The sequence below is a fragment of the Grampus griseus genome (genome assembly GCF_964374135.1).
Source record: "Grampus griseus genome assembly, chromosome: 20".
Taxonomy (NCBI): Eukaryota; Metazoa; Chordata; class Mammalia; order Artiodactyla; family Delphinidae; genus Grampus; species Grampus griseus.
In genome coordinates, this window is record NC_139014.1 from 31,910,021 (window position 1) to 31,933,993 (window position 23,973).

A 23,973-nucleotide genomic window follows, 5' to 3' on the forward strand; every position below is an offset into this window, starting at 1 on the left:
CTGCAGAGTTCATCACATAAAGTCTAAATTCCTCATTCTACCCCTTCGTCCTAACCCTAGTTTCACTTTCTAATTACATTTCACTGCTGCTTCTCACGAACCCTCCCCTGGAGCCACTGCAAGCTCCGTTACTCTCTTCTACTTGTTCTGGCATGTTTTTGCTTTTATACCTGTGCTCACTGTTCTCTCCACTTGGCGTTCACTTTCCTCCCAATATCTTCTGCTTCACTTCCCAGCTGTCCTTGAAAACAAGGCCTGATTGCCACTGCTACCCTGGGGCCTTTCTGATTCTGTCATTTAACCATCCCTCTTTCTTTTCTGACCTCCAATGTTGTTGTTTTAGTTCTCAACCCTAGTTACCTGCTATTACAGCTATTAATTTATATGCCCCCTATTTAGTATGTTCCATATCTTAGCCTCTAAGCCCTGTAAATCAAGGCTGATTCTTTAGTGTGTCCTACTCAGTCCTGTCCTGAACCGTATGCTATGCACAGAGCAGGCCCTCTGCAAACAGGAATTAAATATTAATACTAATATTAATTGGGTCTGTGACTTATTCTTAGTCACTTTATTGCTCTGTGTTTGACTGCCTATGGAAATATTTCAACTCCAAAAAGTAAATAGGATGAAAAAATACCATCAGCAGGAAAAACAAACATACAAAATGCACAATTGATCCCCAAACAATGGACTGTTTTTTAAGAAGGAGCAGTCACAAAAATATTTGGAATCCAGTACCTTTATATCTGGTTACTACAGCTGCGTTGACACTAAGAGGCTCATGAAAGCTGACAGTGAGTGATGTGCTGCTGGTTACCATGAGACAAGCATTGGTTGGCACCTCAGGGGCTCCTGGGACAGAAGGAGAAGCACAAGGATCTTAATATAGCAAATTCTTTTCAAACAATGTTCCTGCCTCTTCAAAGGGTACCCCGAAACACACACTATGGAAACATTTGTTTGTAGAGCCTAATAGATTTTGCTTTTGAACATTTTCATTAGAAGTCTCAATGGCCTTTATTCATTGCTAGTGTGGTCTTATTTGAGCATTAGAACATCTTCTGAAGGGGTAAATAATACCAGTTAAGCCTTCTCAAATTATCTTAGAAACACAATAGGAGATTGGGCTGGACCAGTGGAGAGGAGGCCAGAAAGTGTTAGCAGGAACTGACATTGTAGATAGAGACTGTTACATTTCATAAAGTACTTTCATGTAAATCATTTCGTTGGAGGCTTTTTGCAAGCCTGTTGGGTAAAAAGAACGAGTAACAGCACCCCCACTTTTAGGATGAGGAAACTGCAGCCCAAAGAGGCCAAATTACTGGTTCAGGGACACAGTGAAGACATGGCTAGGATGGAAGCCCATGGCTCCAGATGCCCAATTCTGGGCTCTTGCCAGTATGGAATGCTAACTTGCCTTGCTCTCAGGCTGCTTCCAATTACATCAGGTACTATTTTTCTAAGAAAGACTTCATGGGCAAATGTCATGTCCACTGACCTCAGGTTTTAAAGGACTTCTGATCACTCTAGGTACTTTTTAACACCCAGAAGATGTTTTTAACATCCAGAAGATGTTTTAAAACAACCCAGAAGGGTGTTTTAACACCCAGAAGATGCAAATGTCATGTCCACTAACCTCAGGTTTTAAAGGCCTTCTGATCACTGTAGGTACTTTTTAACACCCAGAAGATGTTTTGTAATTTAGAAAAAATTTAAAAAATGGCATCAAGCCTAAAAATGTGACTGATTCTAGTATTAATCTGTCCTAAAATGAGGTACCATAGTAAATACATTTGTTGAAACAATTGCTGAATATCTTTTTTAAAAAAACATGTATCAGCATTGCTAGAGATTGTTAATGTTAAAAGCAGCCTTTCGTTAATGTTACTTAAGGTATTTGCTTCAAGAGAAAGGATTAGGCCTAGATTTGGCATTTAGTGTACAATTCTACAGAAAACAAGAATTTCCCTGCCTTTGGTGTTTATTTATATCACAAAGCAGAGGCGGATAATTCCTAGCCTAATGAACCCATCTTTCCCTTATGTTTAAATTTTCAAGCCTAGTTTTCAGTTTTTGTTGTTTGAATAAGATCACCTGTTGGAATAAGAGTTTAATGTTTCACAAGTGTTCGGATTTTATATGAATTTTTATATCAAGGGCGGCACTAAGCAGTACCTTCCAGTGCTAATGAGTATTATCCAGAAACAAGGCTTTTCTTAAACTAACAGAAAGAACTGGTAAAGAGAATGGAAGTGCAGACAGCAGCGTAGTTCATGGGTTGATTGTCCTTCTCTGTTGCCTGTATTAACCGAAGGTCAGTTTATATAAGCTGTATATAGTAGAGAGTTGAAAACAACTTAAACTGGAGCTTGAAGCAGAAACTGGACAAATAGGCAAACAAATGGTTTTCCACCTCCACATCCACAAAATATAGGCACTTTGGGCATCAGACCATCCAAGTCATTAGGCATTAGGGTGTAGCGGGTGGAAAGTGCTAGATGAGTGTGACATGGTGGAGGGAAGCCAGCAGCACTAAAGCCTCATGGCTGTTGTCAGAGAACCTATCAGGAGCCCGAAAATCAAGCAAGACAAAAGATCCTTTTACAGCCTCCCAGAGCCCTTGCTCCACATAGGCTGACAACGGCCATCCATGACCCTGTAGAGCTGCAAAAAATCAGTACAAGAAGGCCTGGCTGTCTCAAACCAGGGTTCAGTCTAGTTAAATGTACAAGTCCTCTGCTTATACTCACTGGCATGTTCAAAGCCTGTTTTCATGCGTCTGTAGAGTCGGTACTTCCACTCCCAAGCTTTCAGTTGTTTCTCTTTCTCTGTGTTGTCCAGGCTGAATCTTTCATTCTCCACCTGAGCAGACAGTTCACTCACCCTCTCCTGGGCTTCCTGCACCAGCGTGTTGAGGTGCATTGCTCGGCTTTCCAGGCTGACAACTGAAGGGAAAAAAAAGGGGTGACTCCCTTTTCTTTCTGGGGAAATGCTACTTCGTTGGCAGGATATCTGAGAGTCTACTATGGGTTTTTAAAAATGCCTGGGGAAAGTGGAATCTATGTTCATTATTAACTATCTTACTATGATAAGGTCTAATTGGTGACACCACGAGTTGATAGTACACCTATCAGCTTAAGAGATTCCCATTGCCCTCTGGCCCAGACAGCTGCCTAGCAGAGTTAATTAGAATCCACTAGTATGAGGCCCACTTCTGTTTCACATCGCACACGTTTGTTTCCGTGATCTTCAGAGGGACAAATACTAAGGGGCAAAAGCTTTGTAGGACTAGGAAGGCCTTAAGAAAAGTTGTCCATGAGGCAAGTTGCATTCTGCTGAAGAATATGTTTGTTTTTTTGTTTTTGGTGTTTTTTGTTTGTTATATTCTTCCCAGCTCATAGAGATTTTTGTATGTGTGTCTTAGTGGTAATTTTGTTCTTGTTAATCAATTTACTTATTGCTAACAAAGTGTTCCACTATTGCTGCCCCAGTAGAGCTAGTGAGTCCTGATGGTTGGGTGACTTGGGTGTGATCAGACATTGATCTTTGATCAGTTTGATCTTTGATTGTGGTCTGATTGGAGGAACGGTTTCTGGAGATGCCCATGCCCAGGAGAGCAAGTTGTACTGGCTCCTCTTGCAGAGAGAGGTTGTCAGGCTTGATATTTCTGTTTTATTCAGTGTGTGATAATCTTTATTTGATTCACATCACATTGTTTACCCAACCTTCCCTTGTGTGAGAGAACGTTCATGTCAATGATAGAACATTTCAAATTCTTAGGTCAGGTTGGGAGTCTGCTTCTTGCTGTTTACTCGCAGCACTCATGCATGTGAGGGCCTGCCTAGGTGGTCACTTGGTCACTTCAGTGGAGCCCTTCCTGGTTGGTGACAGAGACAGAAGACAGCCTTAGCATGGGCATGTGGTAGAGGATCATACAAATAATGAAACAGATCAGAGTCAAGTTCTGCGGATCTGTCACCAACATGTGGTTGACATTCTGCATGACCAAAACAATATTTCCCCCTGGTGGGTGGGAAAGAAATCCAACCATTTCATTCTTCTAATCCAGAGAGAAAATATTATGAAGATAATGCAAGTGAAAATGTTAGATATATTTTGAAATGGAAATTAAGTGGTTATATAGGCATGTTTGCATTAATTATAGGAAACGAATACTAATTTATTATTGCCCCTGCTCACCATCAGTCTAAATTTATTTATAGATGAGGTCAATGAAAAATTAGTTGAGTCTTTTTCTTTTTCTTTCTTTCTTCTTTCTTTTTAAAGTTGCTGTTTAGAACACTCAGGACTGTGTTTTGCTGCAGATTTGTCATGGTTAATGAATGTTGCTATAGCAGTCAATCATGTACTCTAAATACTGTCACACTTTTTTTTAAAGCCTCAGTCATGAGCCATGACAGAAAAATAAACAAACAAATATAAAGCTAAAAAACTCTTTCACTGAGCAGCTACACTATGCAGAATCCCTTGGGAAGGCTAAAGGAGGCCAGAATAAATGATAATATAAGTGCTGTGGATGTAGGGAAGCAATGATGGTGTATGAACATAGAGGTTCTGGAGAAAAGAAATACACATACACACACATGGGCGCATACTCCTGTGGAAAAATTGGCAATATTAGCAGCCTCAAGGTGCAATTTCCTGGAGCAGTGAGATTGACAGGTCAGTACTAAATGCTGTTAATTTAACTAACTTCAGATTAATGCTAGAGTCTGCTGTGACTGAAGCCCTCAAACACAGTCTCATTATAGCCTTGCTGGGAAGGTCCTAAATATAGGCATTGACAGTTTAAAACAAATTCGTATACATTTGTGTATTTTTAGACATAGGTTAGGCGTCAGAGTTTGTGTCACAGTTTTCAGGTTGATTAATTGACCCAGTAACTGCACCCTCTACACTCTCCCCCCCTCCTTCTTCCACTACAAATTATGGAGAAAATGGGGGAATTGTCTTTGCTAAGTCATTCAGTGAGCTTTTTATTGAAAGCCTGATGTTTGAATTGCATGCATGCGTCAACACTTGGGTGATAGACACATGATTTATAAAAATAAATTTTTCTAATACTATGAAATCCCCCCTATTAATTTTTATATCCACAACAGTTATTACTGGTGTGAATTCCAGGTGGCATTTCAGATGGACAGCTTCTCTTGAGCTATGCTTGGCTCCCCCTGGAAATTTTTCCTGCTTTTCCTAGCACAAAACATTTTGTTTCTAGACTTTGCCTTTACTTCTAGACTGTAGACCTGATGCTATTTGAGTTGTAGTGGTAAAGGGATTCTGTATCTTTAAGAAAAGCATTCACCTCTTCACAGAATAACAAGGAAGATACACAGAATTTTATAGCCAAGTAAGTTTTCCAATCATTTAGGTCCCTGTGCTTCTCAAAGTGAGATACCTAACATGCAGCATAGCATGGTGTTGGTGTTGATGGGGTGCAGTGGGCATCTCTGAAGCCTCAGAATAAATATGTGTGTCTTTCTGGAGCATCAAATTTTCAATGCAGATTTTGATGAAAGCAAGTTATTTAGAAGTTAAAACAAACACTTCTATTATGGAGAAGAATGGAACATTTTCCTAAAAAATGAAGATAAAAAAAGAAAGTTTATAGATCTCTCGCTTCCCCCAGGCTAAGTTCCCAGATGCCCCTGGGAGTATACCTACTCACTTGCATCTGTTAGAAGTAATTCCATGCACGAGTTGGAGAGGCAGTAACTGAGCCAATGGTTTCAAACCATTTCACCAAGCAAACCTTTTATTATTTTTATCCTATGGATTTTTAAATAGTTTAATAAAACACTCTCTTTTGAAGGATTTTCTTTATTGACTGTCAAATCAGCTGACTTAAAGTAATCATTTTTCTCCCTATTAATAGTGACCTATATAACTGCCAATAGAAGCATCTCTTCAGTATTAGATAATCAAACCTAACAAACTGGATTAATGTTTTAAGGAAAATCAAGTAAATATGATAATCATATTAGAATTTGTAGTTTTATCTTGAGTAATGATGTGTTGGTTAAGTTTCTGACACCTTGGAAATTGTTTGGGGAGCCCCATTCCTATTTTTTCCACCCCAGAATGAGAACCTTTTCAACCCCCTTATTTTTAAAGGTAAAGAAACTGATACCCAGGGAGGTGGGATGATGATCCAAGGTTTCCTTAAAAACCTTAAATTTAGTGAACTTCCTCTAAACCTAAATGGAACGCAAATTAACCTATTCTTTATGTATTGCAGTGTTCTAATTGCTATCTATTTGGCACACGATTGGTGAACTCATTTTGGTTGGCTGTTTGGCTATAGAAACTAGAAAGGTTAATGTCAATTTTGTGATTAATTTTCCTGCCCATCCACTTCCCTTTTCCTTGGGTCCATTCTCTTTTCACTTCTACCCTCTGGATATTTTGAGTCCAGAACTCCTGTATCTGTTTGCAAGCTTTGGTCTTTTCACTCTTACTGCAGTTGATCCCTTCTCCAGGCAAGCATTTATCCCTCTGGGCAGTCATAGGCAGCACAATAGAGGGTCTGTGAGTGTGTGGTGAGCTGTCCGGCTGGGGCAAGACCACTTGGCGGCTCCTGAAATAGGCTTCGTGCTATTGTGGTGTTTAATTATCAACAGCATTTCTACCACCCAGTGTTTCTGAGTGGGCATTTGTTATAAGACCTGCCCAGCTAATTAACTACAGGGTGGGAGTGGGGGGAGGGGCAGGAACTTGGTGTCCAAAGAATACAATTATGGCTACTGTTTAAATCCTCAGATAAATAATAATCAGACCAAGTGGATTTTCTTCACCATCAGAATCTAACCTGTTGGACTTCCCTGGCGGTCCAGTGGCTGACTTCACCTTACAAGGCAGGGGGTGCGGGTTCAATCCCTGGACAGAGAGCTAAGATCCCACGTGCCTCATGGCCAAAAAACCAAAAACATAAAACAGAAGCAATATTGTAACAAATTCAGTAGACTTTAAAAAATGGTCCACATAAAAAAAAACTTAAAACTTAAAAAAAACCTTAAAAAACATAAAAAAAAAAATCTAACCTACTGATTGCCAACTACTTACTATCCTTACATTTCTTAATTTTGCCTTTGCCCTGCAATTGGTGAATTTGGGCCTAGTTGATAATTGCTTAAAGCTTGAAAAATATAATGAGGGTAAAATGTAAACTAATTTTAATTTTTAACTGAGGCTTTTAGGGAGCAGTTCATTTGACTTGCTTAAAGAAATACCTTTGCCCATTACTAATGATACGCCATTTTGCAATGTAGCAACAACTTTTCTATTGTTATTGGCATTTTCCTTGTTTTCATTGATGAGAAATATGGGGCACCAAGACAATCATTTAACCTCAGTGTTAGAAGGATCCTTACAATCATCCTTGAGTGCCTCTTCCTATAGTACCTTTGGCCCTGTATGATTTCCTTCATGAGGGGAAGTCACCAAGGCGGCCTTGTGATAATCTTACATAGAAGACTGTCAATTAGCAGAGGTTTGTATTATTATTATTAAACCTATTAGTCTGTGTTGTATTTTTAAGAGGCACACAAAAATAAATCAAATACTTGTTCTTGTAAAATAGCTCTGTGTTCTTCCATCCAAAAAAAAAAAAAAATCTCTTGCCCCAGATAAAAATTTTCTGTTCTAGCTACCATCAGAAATATATTATATACTAAGTCATGTCAATTTCAACCCTGTTATTTCAAAGGAGAAAACAAGGTCACTTAGGTATAACCCTTGATTATAAGCCAATATCCTCTGGGCAACCAAGAATAGCAGTTAATAATATTTATCTCTGCTGATCATAAATGACAACCTCCTAACAACCTCACAACTGACTTGTTTTCAGCTAGGAATGTCAAAGGAAATAATATGGAGGTATTTTAATAATTAAATGTTTTTTAATTCAAAAACTCAAAGCGTAAGTTGCAGTTTACCTGTCCTGATAAGGGTCAGGGCTCAAAATTCACTTTGGCTTCACCTGGACCTCAACCTGTTGTCTTATTTTCAAGTTTTCCCAAGGACTTTGAGAGTGTGGTTTCCGAAAGGTTTTAGTGATTTGGAGATAAAGTGTTTCATTTTAATTACTGTGAGCTTTCTTCTCCTAGAACTCATTACACCCTGGACATAGGGCTCTGGAATGTTTTTCTCTGCTATTTTCAGCAGAGTGTGGATTCACGAAGTCCATATTATATAGTTTAAGTTGTAATTGTTGCTCTTTAAGAAGCCAGGCCATTGACATAGAAAGGGACTTGCTGCCCAGGTCTCCCCAGCTCCAGGGGGGCAAATGGACATTTTCTCTGAAACAAACACACAAAACACCTGAAGAAATTATTTAGAAAATCCAAAGCAGATTACCCAATGACATCATAGGGAGTTTAAATATGAAATAAGATAGCTGTATCTTCTGCTGATTTTTCGATGCTGTCCAATAGAAATACAGTGTGAGTCACATCACTTAAAATTGGCTAGTAGTGACATTAAGAAAGCAAAAAGAAATAGGTGAAATTAATTTGCATAATATATTTTAGTTAACAGATCCAAACATTATCATTTCAACATGCAATCAGTATAAAATTATTAATTAGATATTTTATATATTTTTTGGTACTTAAGTCTTGAAAATTCAGTGTAAGTTTTACATTTAAAACACATTTTAATTTGGACTGGACACATTTCAAGTACCAACAGTCATATGTCTATGTTAGTATAGTTTTAGAACATAAAATCCTACATACTTCAAAAAGTGCCTATATTGGACAGTGTTTTCACAACACTAGACAACAGATGGGTAAAATATTTAAATTTTCTACCAGGAGATCTTGGGTTTGTTTTATTTCGTTTCTGCAAGTTATATTGGCTAACAATCTTTTTGACCATTTACAATGTGCCAGGGAAATGTTTTAAACCTATTACATTTAATTCTCAACCATCTTAGATAGGTAGTGGAGTAGCCAGCCTTCAAGAGGGCCCCTAGTGATCTCTGTCTCCTAGTTTTCACCCTGTACCAGGGCTGATCTATGTTGGTCATCGAGATAACAAGATTCAGCAAATATGATAATATATCACCACTGATGTTAGGTTAGAAAAGGGACTGTTGCTTCCATCTTGGTTGGTCTCTTTGTCTTTCTTAAATCATTTGCTCTGGGAAGCCAACTGCCATGTTAAGGAGCAGCCCTATGGAGAGGCCCATGCAGGAAGGGACACAGGTCTCACCAGCAGTCACTCTGAGTAAGCCTGGCAGTGGATCCTCTGGCTCAGTCATGCCTTCAGAGGATAGCAGTGGTTACGTTGGCAGAACTGAGGGACAGGAACCTCGATAGTGAGTGTGTGCATGTGCACATGTATGTGTTGGGTGGGCCAACAAAGGTATCTTTAAACTTTATATGTTTTAATTTTTGGCAAGGAGAATATATTCTGTGTTGCACGTATATTTAAAATTTAAAAATAAAAGAATGAAAGGACAGTTATCAGCTCTTGAAGAGCAAGTGACTGGAACTTAGGCTATGGCCACCTGATGTCTAAATAATTATTTGGAAACAAACAAAAAGAGATAAATTCACTTGATATTTACTAAAATCATTCCCTTCAAAATTAGTAATATAGTCACACCCTTCAAAACAAGTGAGAGTAGCCTTGGCATTTATTCAGTTCAATTAAACACACATTTTTTGAGTGCCTTCTGTTTGCTGGGGATACAGGGACACATGAGACAAATTTTGCTCTTGTGGAGTTTACATTCTAACACAGGGGAGGCAGAAAATAAGGAAATCAAAACCTGGAGAAGAATATCATACAGTGATTTCAGCGCTATGCAGAAAACTAAAATAAAGTGATGTGATTAGAAAGTAACTTTAGACTTTGGATTTGGTGGCCAAAGAAAGCCTCTCTTGAAGATGTGACATTTAAGGTGAAATGATAAGAAGGAGTTAGACCGAGTAATGATCAAGATTAAAAGCACTTGATCATTTCAAGCATAGGGAATAGCAGTCCAAAGGCCTTCTAATTAGATAGTGAGGAGTGTTCAAGGAATGGAATGGAGGCTGGTGTATCACGGGTGAGGGGTGAGCAGTATGAGATGAGGTTTGAGAAGGAGCAAGTTTGTAAGTCAGGGTGAGGATTTTTACACCTATTTTAATGAAGCAGATAAAAATATCTGGGGACGCATTCTAGCAACCCGCCTAAGGCTTGTTCTTTACGTAGTCTTAATGGTTGCAAATCTTTGTCTTTTGAAGGTGGATTTGATTTCAGGAAACCTCTCTAAATCATTGGAAACCACGACTGGTGAACATGGAGGGTGATGACGCTGAGCAGTGCTGTTTTGGAACAAAAATCAGATGTGACTCTAAGCAATGAGTCAGATTTTCTCATAAACTGGCTCTGAGGACAAATCCAAAAGCATTTAGAGCAATGGCAGCACTGTTGGAGCAAGTGTGGGGTCTCCCATGTGGACCCTCTTAAAGGATAACATTTGAGTGGATTGTAGACTTTCTGGTGTGTTTGTTTACATAAAGCCAGCCTCATTAGTTTATAGTCACACCTCTTAGACGTGCCCTGAACCAGTCCCAGCACCAACACGGACCCTTGACTACTGCAGAAATAGTGGTGCATCCTGACCAGTCTGCCAAAATTTTAACATTGGTGTCTGCACCACACTCAGCTGACAGCTACTCTGCGATCATATTTTATGAAGTAACTGAACATAACTAATTCTGGGAGACATTTCCTAGTTCCACAGGCAGTATTCAAGGGAAAGTGAGAGAGAGGGGTTCACAAAGGATTGCAGAGAGAGAGAGGAAAGGGTCTAGAGAGAAGGGAGAATGCAGCTAGAGGAAAGGGCAGAAAGACTAAAAATGAGGAGCGTTCTGCTATATTATTAATCGGTGTAGAAATAAAAACAGTCAGGCTACGTCTGCAACCATATTTCAAAACAATGCCTGCAAAACACAATAATGGCAACAACAACAGGTTCCCCACAGTGTAACTTACTTGAAGACAAAGTTTTCTTCATACATTGTGTGTGCAAGTGCATGTATGTATGTGTGCATGTGCACTGTACACATAGTGTATGTGTGTGTGTGTGTGTGTGTGTGTGTGTGTGTGTGTGTCTGTGTGTGTGTGCTAAAATTCAATACCTGCAGTTCCCAGCAGTATTAGGCAGGGCTTAAAATTCAACTGAAATTTCAACTGAAAATTTATCAGCACCTACATATGTGCCAGGTATTGTGGTCAAAAGATGAGATAACATCCATGTGAGTGACCAGATTTGCACATGGTAGGTATCCAAAAAGAACTAATTTCTTTACGGTTACTGTTTATAGAGCCGAAATGATGCCAAATAGATAGCAGCCTCAGAAAGGCAAGGACCTCATTGATGATTCGGTGTGTTCGTCCTGGAGACTGTTGAAGTGTGATTCGAGGGTAGAGGCAGGATATGAGTTAGAATAAGGGAGGGGTTTATGACAAGGGACTTTCAGTTATGGAGCAAGTCTTTCTCAGCCGTTGTTCAACTGAGTATGAGTTATGGCAAGTGGGATACTGAATGGATGAAAAAATCAAAAGTATAGCCCCCAGGTATCCTGTAGTACCTTTGTACATTAACTTTCCTAGCGCTAGTCCTTTTAGATTCTGGGCCTGTTTCCTGAGCTTGGCACACGTATGTGGGATTCTGCTTCAACAATGGCTAATGTTTTCTCCTAGAAGGAATGAATATTACTTTGTGCTGCTTACCTAAAGGTGGAAGGAACAGAAAAAAGTTGCCGAATAAAGATAGTAGATTCATCTAATGAGCAGGCTGAGGTTCTGTGTATATTTAAACTTGGGGCAGTGTGCAAATTTGGGTGGCCACTTCTGGAACTTTCCTTATGAATAAGGAAATGTACATGGTTGAATTTCAAGCCATGTTTATTCAGAACACCTTCATATAGCTCTATGATTTCAGGGGCTAAAGCCCAGAAGACATGCCTGACCAGTGGCTTAGGAGGTAAATCCCTAAACGTATCTGTGTCTTTGTGATTCCTGTTACGAAAGGGAGAGAATTACAGAGGACTTTCTTCTGAGTTACGTCAGGATCTTTGGTTGGCATAGTGAAAAGAGTATTGGGCTGTTTTCAGAAGGGAACACACAGGGGAAGGGAAGACAGAAAATTTACCCTATTAGAAATCCTGAAATATTTAACAGGCATTAGAAGAGGACAGATGGAGAGTCAGGGAAGGAAGGGATTGAACATCTGCAGTGTGACAGTGAGTGTGCTAATGCTTTTCCACAAATACCAAAACAATACAGAAGATCTGGGTTCAAATCATGGGTCCACCACTTATTAGCTTTGGAGCACTGGATGAATTATTTGTCTTTATTTCAGTTTCCTCGTTGATCAAAACGAGGAAACTAACTCTCATCTCACAAGCCAGTGGTCAGGATCAAGTGAGATGACGCAAGCAAAAGCATTTTTGCCATGTGTAAAATACTCTGAGAACTTAAGACCTCATTCTTCTATCCTGCCTCTGCAGCTTCTGGGGATCAGTTTGCAGTGGGTGCTTGCTTATCTGGTTCTAGCTGGGAGACTCCGGTTTTCCTCATGGGCTGGCTCATACTCATGCACAGAAGCAATTTGATTTCTCTGGTACTTGATACATAAAGTGAATTAAAAATCCCTGAAAACAGACTGTGTGCTTCTGTCCTGCCTTTTTTTCAACAGGAATGGCATCTCAGCTCACAGAGCAGCACAAAGAAATACAGCATAGGATTTTAGCAAAGGCACAAAGGGAAAGGTCCAGGGGCCCAGCGGCCACAGCCTTCTTTATTAGTTACTTGGAAAGACAGTGAGTTTGCGCAGCAGGATTCCAGGCATGGTATCTCACACACTTGGACTTGAATCCTTGACATCCCTATTCATTTGCTAGATGTGTGACCTTTGGTCAGTCACTTAACCTCTCAGAATCACGAATTCCTCTTCTTCAAGATGGAGGTAATAACATCATCCTGAAGGGCTAGTGTGAAAACTGGAGATAATGTATGTGGAGATTTCATAGTTTCTCAGTCAATAGTCCTTTGCCATTTTTACACATGTGGGAGTCTGTACATGATCCTATCTCTTTAACTTTTTGGGTGGCCAAGGTGACTTTGGTGTCATATTTCCTAGAAGCTAAAACCTGAGTTTCTCTCTCACTGTCCTTTACAAGTTTGTGATGGTAATGTGGTTACCGTCCCACAGGGAATGAGAAAAACCAGGGATCTTTTGAATGAATTTGCTTTCGGTTTAACTAAATATTTAGTACTTGGGTTATTTTATGGAGATTTAATTATGCACAAGGGGGATTGGGGAGATCGGGAGTATTACTGGTTTCATGGAAAATGCAGAAATTCTTTGCAGCGTCTCAGGTAAGTAAGACTAATGTTTCATCCAGCTCAGTGCAGGCAACATCTGGATGAATGGTCTCCTTGTTCCTATAGAATGGGGCTCAGTCTGCATTCTCTATGTTCAGACCCCTTGATTCTCTCTCCACCGCTCTCTCACTGCATCTTTAGGACAGACGTTATTGCAACATAAATTGGAAGGCAGCAAATAAACCTTTTTGATTTCTTCCATCCTTATTTGCCCATCCCTCCAAATCCTCCAATTCCACTAAAAAGAAGCAGCACTTTGATGATGGAGCTCTTATTGAAGAGCCCCAATGCTACTGAACCCAAGTCCTCATTCTTTTTGACATGGATGTGGTGAGTCTAGCATTTTTAAAATAAAGAGTTTTATGATACAAGGTTCTGCCTCTGTACCTAGTTTTTGGGTGGCAGGGGTTTATGAAATTTAGGAGCAGAGATGTGACCTCTAATTATATATTTGCTTGCTTCTCTTTCAGCCTTCTGGGTCTCACCGCTTGGAAGTGAGTGAATCAGTATTAGTGAAACTAACAATTTGATGAGTTTACTTTTTTCTTTTAGGAAACATAAAAACTGTGGCTCAGAGCCATTGTGGTCATTGGGTCAGAGAGTTTGCACCTAAGGGAATATGAGTGCCTCCCTCAGAACGTTGTGTGAGGATTCAAGGAGTCAATACATGTAAAGTGCTCAGAATAGTGCCTGGCACAGGGCAAGGGCTATATGATTTTATCCCATCCACTCCTGGGCGGGGTCTATGACCTGAGAGCAGTTCCCTGTGGTAAGTACTATCAGCTCTACTTCAAAATACATCCAGAAAGAAGCCATTCACAAAAGACCACATACGATGTGATTCCGTTTATATGAAATGTCCAGAAGAGGCAAATCTATAGAAACAGAAAGTAGATTCGTGGTTGCCCAAGGCTGGGAGGAGTGGGGAGGTTGGGGTGAGATAGCCGAAGGGTATGGGGTTTCTTTTGGGGGGATGAAAACGGTCTAAAATTGACTGTGGTGATGGTTGCACAAGTCTGTGCATATACTAAAAACCATTGAATTGTATGGCATGTGAATTATATCTCAATAAAGCCGTTAAAAAATACATTCAGAATTCCACCGCTGCTCACCATCAATGTCACCATCAATGTCACTATGGTGCTAGTCCAAGCAACTGGCATCTGTCTCCTGGACCATTAGAATAGCCTCCTAATTGTTTTTCACAGTTTCACAGTTGCCCTAACCACTGTGTATTCTCCACAGACGGCTGTAGTGATCTTTTATTTTTTTATTTTTATTTATTTATTTTTTTTGCGGTGCGCGGGCCTCTCACTGTTGTGGCCTCTCCCGTTGCGGAGCACAGGCTCCGGACGTGCAGGCCCAGCGGCCATGGCTCACGGGCCCAGCTGCTCTGCGGCATGTGGGATCTTCCCGGACCGGGGCACGAACCCGTGTCCCCTGCATCGGCAGGCTGACTCTCAACCACTGCACCACCAGGGAAGCCCTGTAGTGATCTTTTAAAATATAAAGCAGAATATGTCTTCCTTCCTCCCTCCCTCCCTCCCTCCCTCCTTCTTTCTTTCCCATGCCACGCGGCTTGTAGGATCTTAGTTCCCTGACCAAGGATTGAACCTGGGCGCCAGCAGTGACGGCACCGAGTCCTAACCACTGAACTGCCAGGGAAGTCCCCAGAATATGTCTTTCATCTGCTTAAACTGTTCCACTGTCTCCCCATCACACTTAAAATCAAAGTGGAACTTCTCACCTTGGCTGATCTGCTCCTGTATGGTCTGGTCCCTGTGACTTGTCCCTCAGCCATCACTCTCCCCTATGTTCATTTTGCTTTAGCCACACTGGCCTTCTTGTTCTTCAGATATGGCAGTCCCATTCCTACTTGCCTCAGAACCTTTCTGAGTGTTTGCCATTCACTCTGCCTAAAATTTGACCCCGTATCTTCTCATAGCTCATTCCTTGATATTGCCTAGGACTAGGCTCAAATGTCACTGCATTAGAGAGGCTTTTCTTGCCCAACCCTATTAAAATAGTCCCCACTCCATCAATCTCCACCCATTCATTCACTTTATTTTCTTCATCGTATTTATCACTATTTGAATTTATATATTAATTTATCTATTTACTTGATTGTTGGAAATCTCCTCCCCTAGTACGTAAGTTCTTTGAGCGTAGAGATTTTTGTCTTGTTCACCACTGCATTCCTAGTACTTAGAACATGCCCTTTCCTCATTGTTTGTTGAATGAGTGAATGAATGAATGGAACCACCATGTTGACTGTGGACAGAAAGCCATTAACACACACATACTCATTCTCTTTTCTATCTCATTCTTTTTTCTATGTATATGTCCTGTGCTATAGCCTCACTTGGAGTCTTTCACATATCTTAAAACTTGCATTCAATTCTTACGAGGAAGTTCCTTTGAGGTTCCTTTTCAATAACATTCTGTGTATTCTATTTAGAACGTAACTTGATGCTTAGACTGATAAACACTATCACTGTTTGCATGAAAGTTCATGAAAACATGTAAAGGATTTCAGCGCCTATGCTTAGTCAACCATTCATTCTAAGGGCCAGCAATGGCTATTTCGGTGGCATAAAGCTGCGGTCTGGCCTTAATAGTACATGTTTTATTCTTGAGTTTACTTACAGTGTGGACTTTCTTGGGCCCCTGTTCTCAGAAGAATCCTAGCAATGGGCACATTGTTGGTCATGATGGCGATATCCAGAGGTGTCAGCCCCTCACTGTTAGGTGTGTTGAGATCTAGTTCTTCCGACGTGTACTGATACAGGAGGATCTGCACAGCATCCATGTCTTGCTGTTCAACTGCTTCAAACATGGCTTCATTGCCCTGGAAGTTCTGGAAGAGAATGAAGCAGGTTCGCACAATTTCATAGACCAGCTTGTCTTCATGGCCTAGCTGTTTTGAATTTTAGGGACTGCTTCAGTGACTGCATTCCCACTTATAAGTGGTATAACTGCTATTTATTCCAAGGTCTCCAAAGTAAACACTATTGGACCCTCCCTCCATCTTTTTTAATGAACATTGAAAAGATCTGTGTATTTAGATGCATTGAGACAATATAGTATACAGTCTACAGATAAGAGCAAACATCAGTTTTTCTCAAACCAGTCTTCTGTGGAATACTGTTCAGTAGGCCATCATAAGGTGTTCTATGAAGGAAGTAGCATGTGGTCAAGTGAATTTAGTAAACATTAGATTAAACCAAGTTACTGCATTATTTTATTGTAAGACCTCTCAAGCCCTTTAGTAATTTTAACATGCAATTATGACTCTCTGATAGGTGAGAAATATGACCTGTTTCAAGTATTTTTTCACAGAACATATTTTTCATTATATTTGTTTTAACTGTCCTGGAATAAGGTTCTACCAAACACAGTTTGGAAAACGCTGGCATAGATAACACAGCACAGGTAATTTAAATTATGACTAGCTTGGAATACACTTCCTCTGTTTCTCAAACTCATCCCCTCCCTTTCCGTCCCTGTGTTTTGACTGTTTCTCAGACTGTTACCAGATCATGGCAGTGACCTACCTGTTGCTAGTCTTAGTCTCCTCTATCCCTACTCCATATTGATACGAGTAGTCTTTCTAAAATTTACACTGCTACATGTCCCTTCCTTATTTACAAATCTCTAGTAGGTCCACACTGCCTGCAGGCTGACTCCCTAACTCCTAGACTCCTTTATACTAATCTCTACACTTTCTCAACCCTGAGCCCCAGCCACTGAATACCTGGCATTTCTGAGACCTCAGGTGAGGGGCTCAAGAGGTGGTGTCCAGGGAAGGTTTCAGTGAATGGGTGGCAATTGCTTTGGGGCCTGAGAGGGCCAAAAGTTGAATATTCATAGGATACAAATCACCTATAGAAGAGAATAGCTAAAGACAGTATCTTTCCTTTGAAAAGTTCTTTCAGTGGATTAATAGCAAAGGAGAAAAGCTTTAGAATTCTCTCAAATACATATTTCTGTAGCTCGTGGGATAAGAGCAACACATATACTATTCATACATTTATCTGGTATCTTCTCCAAGAGTTGCCAGGTGTTTAAACATGTTGAAATACCAATGGTCCTGAGCTAGCATAGGGGTTGCCTGATTAAAATGTGGAAGGTCTTCAGTAACCACATATTTAGGTAGGCAGGTTTTATTTTTAGTCTCATCAAAACTCAATTCTCCCATTCAAAGGCTACAGGTCGACATAGCTGAGTGCGTCACACATGAATGAAATTGGAGGAAAACACAAAGCTATTATGCAAATGCTTGTTTTGACAAAGGGGACCCAGGGGATAGAACTGTTTGATATGCAGCTCTCTTTGCTACATGGCAGTCTGCTGAACCGAAAAGTGTTTTGTCGACAATCTGCTAAGCTGAACAGCCTCTGATGCTTAGGCCGTAACTCAGCCACAACCAAGCCCTCCCAGAAGATGAGTTTGAAACGAGAAAACAAACTAGAAAACAAATGAGTGCAAAGTTAAAATGCTGCCCTGTCCAAACAACACAGTTGTGTATTTGTGATTCTTAGTCTGTCTAATTTCTCATGTGCCATACTTGCTCTCACTCTTAAGTCATTCCCTTCGCCATATGCTTGTGTTGGCAAACTCTGGTACGCTTCTATCTGGAAAGGCTACGGCTCATTTCTGTTTTAAGCTCAAACAAATGGTGCCATTACCCCCTGCAGAAATACCCTTGCTGAGCATGATAATATTATGCCCTCAGCTTTTACTGAGGGGCAGTATAAGAAGCTGCTATGTGAGAATGTTTATAACATCCCCAGTGCCACTCTTCATTCTCCATTACATAATTCACTATGACATCTTATAGAAGCCGGAGGACTTAGCAACAGGAAGATATTCATTTTGTATACTTGCAGTTATTAGCTAATGGAGTGCTATTACCAATTGTCCTTCCCCTTCTGCTTTGACTGACTAGGAACTCAGAGGTAAATGTAATGACAAATTTTAGGTACTGTATCTGCCTAGGTTTTTGGTATATCTATTTCTCTTTCCATCCCCACTATTTTCTTTTTCCAGTTTTTTTCCTTCCTTCCTCCCTCCCACCCTCCTCCCCTTCCTTCTTTCTTTCTTTTTCCCTTTCTTGCTCCCTTGCTGTCCCCCACAATCACCATCGCTATTGATTTATTTACCATTGTATAATACATTTGCATTTTTTTTTGTTTTTGCCTGGATTCTGTCTTGAATGCCTTTGGAAAGCATATGGGGTATACATTACAAATAAGTAAATAAAATATTGTTCATTGTTCATTCAATATTTGAATGAACACTGGATTTGAATGAACACTGGATCTCTCAGGAAGCCTATTTAATCTCAAACTCCATATTTGTCAAGCTGCTGTTTTGTGGGCTCTTTGGTCTATTAGAGAAAGAAAAACTAAGGGAAATAAAGGAAAAGAAATTAAGAAAAAGAAAGGGAAAATCTCACAGTCACTTAAACTTCGACTAACATATGTGCAGTTCCTACCTTACCTGACTTTCAACATTTATAAACTTGCAAACATCAGGTTCTGGAGTAAACGTGGATCATCGTAGTATCTCCTTAAATCCAAACACAACTGCACTAATCAAACCAAGATGAGAATAAAGAGTTTTATTACCACCGAAGTCTTTCTGAGACTCAGCCGGTCAGTTCTTGTTCTAAAAGAGGCTTCATCAAACGAAGAGTGGCTCCCTTTCAGTTTCTCAGAGAGGTTCCGGTACAGGCGTTTGGCAGCACTGGGAGACGATGGGGCGCTATGTTTTTTTGACTGAGAAAGATGTAAATTCTGCATTTGTTGGGTCATTTTCACACGGCAATTCCTAAGAGGAGAAAAATCTAATGTCGTAATAATTTTACACAACATAAGTTGACAAAAAATTTTATCATCCCCAGTAACCATCTGGAATCCTAATAAAATATTATAGCTGGAAGGGACCTTAGAGATCATCAGATCCAGCTTTTTCATGTTATAGATGAGAAAGCTGAAACCCAGGGAAGGGAAGCAGCTTGTTTATGGCCAAATAGCTAATTGGTGGCAAGAATGAAATGACAACATCCATTTACTATATAAACATATGCATTTACATACAAACATATATGACTTGAGCCTCTACGAAAAATCTTTTGATCTCTGTCCCACTGGGAGGAAGTATCTCAATTCTATAACCCAGGGAGTCTGTTCAATTATTCTTGGCTATATATAATTGGAATTTTGCTACTTATACTCTAGATGCTGTCTTCTGTTGGGTGTATAAAAGAGTGTGGTTGTTTCCTGCAGATCCCCCTTCTCTCAAAAGTGTTAAACTGTGCCTGTTGTCTGAGATTTGCTGGATTATCGCAGTGCCCAGAGCTTTGGGGAATTTGTACAGATAGGCTCATCCCTGCTCACCCCAGATACTTCAGATAGTGTCCTCCAGGACACTTACTACTGGCATTCTCGAAGTAGTATTTGACTGCTGTTCCACAAATCTCTAAACAGGTCCTCACCAACGTCATACCTGAAGTCAATTTCCAGGAGGTTAGCTATGGATTTCAAAGGCTGTCCATCATTATGTTGGGTATTGCTAATGAAATATTGATGCTACCAAGGCTATTGCTGCCTAGCATGTGTGTATTGGATGAACAAATGTATGAATGAAATAATTGGCTAAGGCAGTTATGTGCAAGGTGTCTCCACCCCTGGTGCAGCCTCTGGTGCATTGGGCGCAGGTCTCTGGAGCATGCGGCTGCCTTCCCACCACCTGCCCTCAAATAGCCAGTGGAGTCTTCCATTTGTAATGCTGCCATTGCCACTTAGCCGTGACCCTTAGGACATCTTCAGTCCTTGAGTTTTTATAGCTTTATGGACTCTGATATAATACCATGTAGAATCTCTTTTATTGACCAAACTCTTCACAGCACTGACTTCAGTGATTCTCCAACTCCTACAGGGTATAACCATATTCTTTAGCTTTACATACAAGTGCTTGCCTCTCTAGCTTCATCTGATACTGTACTTCTACATTATAGGTTTCAGTCTTTCTGATCTCCTTAGAGTTTCCTAAGTGGTTCAAACTCTTTGCTACCTCTGGGTCTTTGTATGCACTGCTCTGTATGTATTAAAATTCCATCTGTGCCTGCATCCCCTAGGAAACAATTGTTGATCCTTAAAGTCTATGCTCAAGTAGTTTCTGACACCCCAGGGCAAATTTGGGTATTTCTTTACTCATTCACTCAGTATGTGCTTGTTACAGTAAATACTTTATCATGTTACAACTGTTTGTTTGGCTTTCTGTCTCCCAGCTAGTCTATATGCTTCACAAGAACAAGGACTGCTAAATATTACTTTTTATATCCCCAGTACCTAAAATGTGCCTGTCTCAGGGTAAAAGAAATATAACAGAGATTAAGATGTGAATCTCCTCTTCCACCTACTGAATATGGGATCTTGGGCAAGTTACATAACATGTCTGCATCTCATTTTTCTAATTTTTGAAATAGAGAAAATAACAACAACTACATATTATGGTTGTGAGGATTTGATGAGATAATGAATGTAAGTATCTTAGAATGTAGGCAGACTTCTGGCAGCTATCATATTTATTATAGAAGATACTCAGCAGATACTTCAGAGTAAATGAATGCACATTTGAGAGTCTATTACATATAATATAGTAAGGGTCTACCCAGAAAGCTCATTTCCTCTCATGCTTCTGAACTGGGTTCCATGTCCACTAGCACCAACTAACCTTGACTTCCTTGCACTTTAACAAATGGAGATCCATCTTCATTACATTGTTGAATGTCTTTAGGCACCTTTTAAGTCTTGCTTGTAATTTTCTCCAACAGACTTCCTGGTGCCTTCTGAGGAGGTCAGACCTATTCAATATTAGTCATGTTCATCAGGACCTACCCATTCTCAGCCAAACGGCCACGTTTACATTTGGAAGGAGGATGTAAAGCACTGTCTGTAGTGTGTATGTACATGTGGGTATATTTTCATTAATTTTTAATAATCTTTTAATTTACACAAAAGCAGTAGGTGATTTGGCATCTTCCTCTTTCTGCCTACAAATCTTTTCCTATAATTCAATAGCAGCCCTAGCACTTCCTCTATGTCTTAACCATTCCCACAGAAATTCCAGATTGATATGCAAGCTAGCTTACATGGGGATTGCCTTTACTTATTTACTTCTGCCTCCTGTCTCTAGCCTTTTCCTTCAGCATTAAGCCATCTGTCTTGTCTACACCATTATCATTCCCCAAATAACTCTACATTCTTTAGGATCTCCCACAGTGCCCTGGAGTCCAGTAAATAAATTCTTGTCGATTGATCAAATTCCAGTGACTTGCCCTCTAACTGATGACACCTACCCACACGGTCTCTTTTGTCTTTGCTCATCTCCTGTCTGTTCCCTTCACTCAAAATAGGTTGACTTTCTCTGTCTCTTTGACTTCCTTCTCATAGCACCCCAGCTGTCCCTTCCTTCCAGGCCATCCTTTAGCACGTTTCTGTTTTTCTAGATTTCATCTATCATGATATTTTCTTTTCCTTCTCTGTATTTAAAATTTTGTCTGATGAGAGATACTGAGAAAGACAACAACTTTCTATTATCTGTTCTCATAAACATGCACACCCCTCCCAGCTAAATGTGCTCTTACATTTTTACCGTGGAAAGGGAAAAGCGTTTGAGAAGCAGAGGAGCTTTGGCTCTGGAATTTGGCAGACCCAAGCTTGAACCATGATATTTTTATCTGTAATCTGTGTAACTTTGGGCACTTTAATAAAATTCTCTGAGTCTGTGTAGTATATAAAAAGGTTTATTGCAGAGTTGTGAAGATTAAATGAATTAACAAAAGGTATGCATCCTGTTTGGTGCATAGTAGCCACTCAGTAAATAGCAGCAATTATTAAGGTTACTCCAAGTCTTCTTCCCAAACCAGAAACACCAAAGTACACTGTAATAATCTAAATAGTTTTGTTTGTTGTAAACATTGTTTTGAATCTGATTTTATGTATTTACTATACTTCATTTTTATTTTGATAAAAATATGTTTAGATATTTTAGTGTGTATGTTTACAGTAAGTTATGGTAAAGCAGAAGCACCAAGTAGAGCTTCAGACGGTTAGAGGGAAGAGAGGAATAAAGATGTCTAAAAATACTTGAGAAATAAAAAGAAACAAAATTAGGAAACATAATAAATAGAAATGTAAAATGAAGGAGTAGGGTTAAGACTGAATATGTGGGCACAATACATTCAGATGGTTTACTTTTCCTAATAAAAGATAAAACTCTCCAAGTGAGATTTTTAAATGGCCATTTACCAGTGGTACACCTAATTAAACATTTCACAGAAATATTAAAAACAAAAGAAAAGTATGACAGTGGGAATGGCAAAATAAGGACCTCTGAAAATCCTCTTCTACATAAAAGCAATGAGAACATCAGCAAAAATTGTCAGAATTAATTTTTCAGAACCCTGGAAATTAACCAAAGGTTTGAAGCAATCCAGGAAGTGTTTATTCAAGAAAAGTAACTGAATTTGGTAAGAATAGTAAGCTTTGTGGCATTTTTAACTTGCTTCATTCCCATATTCCTCAGCTCTGTGGTAGCCTTGAAGACTAAACAGCCTACATTCATAGTAAAAACCAGTAGCCTGGCAGCCACTGGATGGTGCAGAATAGTAATGGAGCGTCTTTAAAACCCCATTTTGAGAGAATCATCATTATTTGACACTTCTGGTGGTTCCCTGGAAGAACTCACTCACAAGACTTTTTTTTTTTTTTAATTTATTTGACTCTGAGTTCACCAAGTGCAAATAACCTTTTCCTCTGGGGCATCTGTTGAAAACAAACATCAGCAATGGCTTAATATCACAGCTGCCTGAGGTGGTGGATAAGAATGGTAGCAAACAGTAGATAACCAAAAAGCATAAAAGGAAAAGTTGAGGAATTAGATGTCCATAGAGGACTTTGAAAAGTTCTGACACATTCCTGGGGATCTAGCAGATCACAGGCATGCCCAGAGCTGAGAGCATTCTCATAAAGTACCTGAGAAGGTCCTAAGCTCTCATCTCTGTCTGACTTTGAGGCTCTGTGCAAGCAGGATGTGAAGGCTAAGGCAGAGCTGTCAACTGCCTGATGAGTATTGAAGGTGTGCCCCAACATAGACATAGAACCTCTTTACCAAAATCAGTTCTAGGCCTTTAAGGAAATTTGTGTTCAGTCATTAGCTGACCACTGAGCTAACCAAGCAAAGACTTCAGTGGCCACATATGACAAGAATACAGACTTTACAGATATAGTTCTGTACTCTACAAATTCAGTTAGAGGACAATCTGATTTCTAGTGTTGCCACATTACATTATTTAAGATGCCTAGCTTTCAACAGAAAAAAATATGAGACATGTAAAGAAACAACAAAAAAATTTTCCATTCACAGGAAATAACGCAGTATATTAACATTGCCCTTGACGAAGTCCAAATGTTGGGCTTATTAGACAAAGACTTTATTTTTTTTAATATCTATCTATTTATTTATTTATTTGTTTGGGGTACAGTTGTTTTACAGTGTTCA

General features: G+C 39.7%; 1 protein-coding gene across 1 annotated transcript in view; it reads right to left on the reverse strand.

The window, feature by feature from the left end:
* Positions 1 to 23,973, reverse strand: part of ANKFN1 (ankyrin repeat and fibronectin type III domain containing 1) — a gene marked incomplete at its 3' end in the record, with an annotated part of 422,952 nt that overhangs the window by 119,659 nt on the left and 279,320 nt on the right. Inside the window, exons 4-7 of the mRNA XM_082679310.1 lie at positions 19,035 to 19,236; positions 16,051 to 16,261; positions 2,751 to 2,945; positions 739 to 852 (exon numbers count right to left, since the gene is read on the reverse strand). Coding sequence (XP_082535436.1) covers positions 739 to 852; positions 2,751 to 2,945; positions 16,051 to 16,261; positions 19,035 to 19,220 — 706 coding nt within the window. The 5' untranslated portion in view covers positions 19,221 to 19,236. The remainder of the gene's footprint in view (positions 1 to 738; positions 853 to 2,750; positions 2,946 to 16,050; positions 16,262 to 19,034; positions 19,237 to 23,973) is intronic.